Source organism: Tupaia chinensis, unplaced genomic scaffold (genome assembly GCF_000334495.1).
Source record: "Tupaia chinensis unplaced genomic scaffold, TupChi_1.0 Scaffold000515_1, whole genome shotgun sequence".
In the NCBI taxonomy this organism is placed as follows: domain Eukaryota; kingdom Metazoa; phylum Chordata; class Mammalia; order Scandentia; family Tupaiidae; genus Tupaia; species Tupaia belangeri.
Genome location: NW_006160028.1, coordinates 7,415,177 through 7,419,622, shown reverse-complemented (window position 1 = coordinate 7,419,622; position 4,446 = coordinate 7,415,177). Strand labels below are relative to the sequence as shown.

The 4,446-nt window shown below is 55.2% G+C and overlaps 1 protein-coding gene and 1 pseudogene across 2 annotated transcripts in view; both read left to right on the top strand.

Moving 5' to 3' along the window:
* Positions 1-2,230, top strand: part of NRROS (negative regulator of reactive oxygen species) — a 39,915-nt gene extending 37,685 nt beyond the window's left edge. For both annotated transcript variants that reach the window (XM_027775033.1, XM_006156774.3), the window contains exon 3: positions 19-2,230. In XM_027775033.1, coding sequence (XP_027630834.1) covers positions 19-1,989 — 1,971 coding nt within the window. In that variant the 3' untranslated portion in view covers positions 1,990-2,230. The remainder of the gene's footprint in view (positions 1-18) is intronic.
* A 98-nt stretch (positions 2,231-2,328) lies between these two features.
* The window catches only part of LOC102496028 (activator of 90 kDa heat shock protein ATPase homolog 1-like), a 2,348-nt pseudogene continuing 230 nt past the window's right edge, over positions 2,329-4,446 (top strand).

The following is a 4,446-nucleotide window of genomic DNA, read 5'->3' as shown; positions in this document are numbered from 1 at the left end:
TGTGTTTTTTGGACCTAGGTAGGTGGAGTCGCTGACTGCCGAGGGCAGAACCTCGCTTCAGTGCCCCGCGGCCTCCCTCCCGACTCCCAGACGCTCATCCTGGATGACAACCCTCTGGAGGCCCTGTGGAATCACTCCCTGCAGCCCTACCCTGTCCTGGAAAGCCTCAGCCTGCACAGCTGCCGCCTGGCACTCGTCAGCCGCGGCGCCTTCCGGGAGCACGACCACCTGCGCAGCCTGGCTCTGGCTGACAACCACCTAGCGGAGAACTACAAGGAGACGGCAGCTGCCCTCCGTGACCTGCAGGGTCTGCAGAGGCTGGACTTGTCCGAAAACTCCCTGACAGAAGACATGGCGGCCCTGATGCTGCAGAACCTCTCCTCACTGGAGTCTGTGTCCCTGGCGAGGAACAACATCATGAGGCTTGATGACTCCATCTTTGAGGGCCTGGAGCACCTCCGGGAGCTGGATCTGCAGAGGAACTACATCTTCGAGATTGAGGGTGGTGCTTTTGATGACTTGACTAAGCTGAGGCACCTCAACCTGGCCTATAACAACCTTCCCTGCATCGTGGACTTCGGCCTCACGCAGCTGCGGGTCCTCAACGTCAGCTACAATGCCCTGGAGTGGTTCCTGGCATCCGGGGCGGAGGCCGCCTTTGAGCTGGAGCTGCTGGACCTGTCCCACAATCAGCTGCTGTTCTTCCCGCTCCTGCCCCAGTGCAGCAAGTTGCACACCCTCCTGCTGCGGGACAACAACATGGGCTTCTACAGGGACCTGTACAACGCCTCGTCACCCAGGGAGATGGTGGCCCAGTTCCTCCTCGTGGACGGCAACGTGACCAACATCACCACTGTCAACCTCTGGGAAGAGTTCACCTCCAGCGACCTCTCAGACCTCCACTTCCTGGACATGAGCCAGAACCAGTTCCAGTACCTGCCAGATGGCTTCCTGAAGAAAATGCCTTCTCTGTCCCACCTGAACCTGAACCACAACTGCCTGATGACACTCCACATCCAGGAGCACGAGCCCCCCGGCGCGCTCGCCGAGCTGGACCTGAGCCACAACCAGCTGTCAGAGCTGCGCCTGGCTCCGGGGCTCACGGGCTGCCTGAGGAGCCTCCGCTCCTTCAACCTGAGCTCCAACCAGCTCCGGGGTGTCCCCAATGGCCTTTTTGCCGACGCCGGGAACATCACTACAATTGACATGAGCCACAATCAGATCTCACTCTGTCCCCAGCCAGCCTCCATAGACCTGGTGGGCGCCCCTGGCTGTGTAGATTTCAGGAATATGGCATCTTTGAGGAGCCTCTCTCTGGAGGGCTGTGGACTGGGGACATTAGGAGATTGCCCATTCCAGGGGACCGCCCTCACTCACCTAGACCTGTCCGGCAACTGGGGGGTTCTGAATGGGAGCCTCGCTCCTCTCCGGGACGTCGCCCCCCTGTTACAGGTCCTGTCCCTCAGGGACGTGGGCCTTGGTTCCGGCACCGTGGAGCTGGATTTCTCTGGGTTTGGCAATCTGAGAGACCTGGATTTGTCGGGAAATTCCTTGACCAGCTTCCCCAGGGTCAGGGGCAGCGCGGCCCTGCAGAGGCTGGATCTGCGCAGGAACTCACTCACAGCGCTCCCCCAGCACGCTGCGTCCGAGCAGCTCTTGCGAAGGCTGCAGACCATCTACCTCAGTCAGAACCCGTATGACTGCTGTGGGGTGGAGGGCTGGGGGACGCTGCAGCGCCTGCACACTGTCGCCGACCTGGCCATGGTCACTTGCAACCTGTCCTCCAAGGTCGTTCGTGTGGTGGAGCTACCCGGAGGCGTGTCTGAGCACTGTAAGTGGGAGCAGGTGGACACAGGCCTGCTCTACCTCGTGCTCATCCTCCCCAGCTGCCTCACCCTGCTGGTGGCCTGCACCCTCATCTTCCTCACCTTCAAGAAGCCTCTGCTGCAGGTCATCAAGAGTCGCTGCCACCTGTCCTCCATATATTGAGCTGAAGGCGCCCAGGACAGAGGTCTGCTCTGTGGGTATCAGGACAGCTTCTCTGCTGGAGTTGGAGACCGGATGCAGAAGCCAAGTCTGATGAATGGAGGTTTAAGATAAATTTTAAAATGTTTCCATTTCAAAGGTCTTCCCCCACCCTTATGATTCATCCTCATCACCCTGGTGAAATATTTATTAAGTGACATTTTACAAAAATAAAAGACATCGTGTCACATAAATATTTTTTAAATAAAACGTAGCATGTATTTTTTCTTGTTCTAATGCTCTTTGGTGATTTCACTCAGAGTATTTTCCAGTGTCCTTCCCTTGGTGACATCTATGGAGCCGATGAGGAAGTGAGTCATTGCAACCCCACTGCGGGAATGCCCGAGAAGGTCCTGGGGTGTGAGGGTCTATGGCCGAAGGAGTCACCAAGAACAGGAATGTCTTCTCTTTCCTTTCCTTTTTTTTTTTTTGGAGAGGTTTTTGCTATAGGGCACGTGTGCTCGCCAGAAAGACACAGAGAGACAGAGAGACAGAAAGTGAGAAATCACCCCCCAGGGGGGATGGCCACACTGTAATCCCTTCTCCTCCATTGTCCTCTCGGGATCTTGGGCACGCACGCACGCACACGCGCCTGGTGTGAGTTTACGCCACCTGGGACACGCTCTCTCCTGAAAGCCCCCTTCCCTTTTTTAGTTGTTAGAGGGAATATGTGCAGGCCAGAGAGACACAGAGAGAGGGAGAAAGCATTCCCCCCAATGAAGTGTGGTAATGCTGCAATCCCTTCTCCTTTTCTCCATCGTGGCAGGATTTGGTGCATGCACACACATCTGCCTGGCATGTTCTTCCAGTTTCTGAGGCCACCATTTGAACCTCTCTTGGACATGTGGGACCTATCTGTCTTAAGCATTAGGCTATGGTGCTGGCCCTTCCTCAAACCCTTTTTAAAAAAAAAAAAATTAATGTGGGGGGAAAGACGGCAGGTGGCGTGGTGGTTAAAGATGCTGGACTCCGGGGTGGAGGGAAAAGCAAGCCAGGAGGTGCTGCAGCCGCTTCTAGTAGTTTCCAGGCACTGCTGGGCAGCTGGGACCGAGTGGTCCTGAGGCTGTGTCTGTGGCTGCAACTTCTCGGGAGCTGGTGCAGGAGCGATAGGAGAGCCGATGGCCAAGGGGGTGAGGGCGACCCACGCTGGATCATGGAGGAGCGGGCAGACGCCACCAATGTCAACAACTGGCACTGGACAGAGAGGGATGCTTCAAATTGGTCCACGGATAAGCTGAAAGCACTGTTCCTGGCAGTGCGGGTGCAAAATGAGGAAGGCAAGTGTGAGGTGACAGAAGTGAGTGAGCTCGGGACCAGCGGTTGGCGTACTGGCTATATCGCTGGACTCACATGTAGCTGACCATGGTTCGAGTCCCGGACCTGGTGGCTTAAACTCACGCTGGGCCCATGTGCGTGCATGCCCAAGATCCCGAGAAGACAATGGAGGAGAAGGGATTGTGGTGATGGCATCCCACATGGGGGGTGATTTCTCACTTTCTGTCTCTCTGTCTCTTTCTGGTTAGCGCACGCGCACTATAGCAAAAAACTTTCTAAAAAAAAAGAAGTGAGTCAGCTTGACGGAGAGGCATTCATTAACAATCACAAAGGCAAGCTTACCTTCTTTTATGAATGGAGCATCAAACTGAACTGGACAGGTACCTCTAAGTCAGGAGTGCAGTACACGGGAGATCCCCGATGGGTCAGACAAAAACAGCATGGATGAAATAGAGCTTAGGGTGAGCCTTGCCGGAGATGAACCTGACACAAATCTTGTGGCCTTAATGAAGAAGAAGGGGTGCAACTTTTTTTTTTTTTTTTTTTTTGGAGAGGTTTTCGCTATAGGGTGCGTGTGCTCGCCAAACAGAGAGAGACATAGAGACAGAAAGCAAGAAATCACCCCCCAGGGGGGATGGTCACTCTGCAATCCCTTCTCCTCCATTGTCCTCTCAGGATGAGAGTTTTAAACCACCGGCGTGAGTTTTAAGCCACCGGGTCCGGGACGCGAACCGTGGTCGACTACGTGGGAGTCCAGTGACATAGCCATTATGCTAACTGCTGGTTCCCAAGGGGTGCAACTTCTAAGAGAAGCAATGGGAATTTACACCAGCATCCTCAAAACAGAGTTCACCCAGGGCACGATCTTGCCTGCAGAGAATGGAGAGTCAGTGGACCCGGCAGGGCATCGGCACTGAAAGCTGAGGAGCACAAGGCTCAGCTGCCTCCTTCAAAGACCCAGGTTAGGCCTGCTGGTGTCAAAATCCCCACTGGTAAGATCACCCTCAGAGAAACCTTCTTCACATCAGCAGAGGGGCTCTACAGAGTGTTTACCACCCAAGAGCTGGTTCAGGCCTTTCCCCAGCTCCTGCAGTGTTGGAAGCAAAGGTGGGAAGTTTCACATGGTAGATGGCAGTGTCTCGGGCG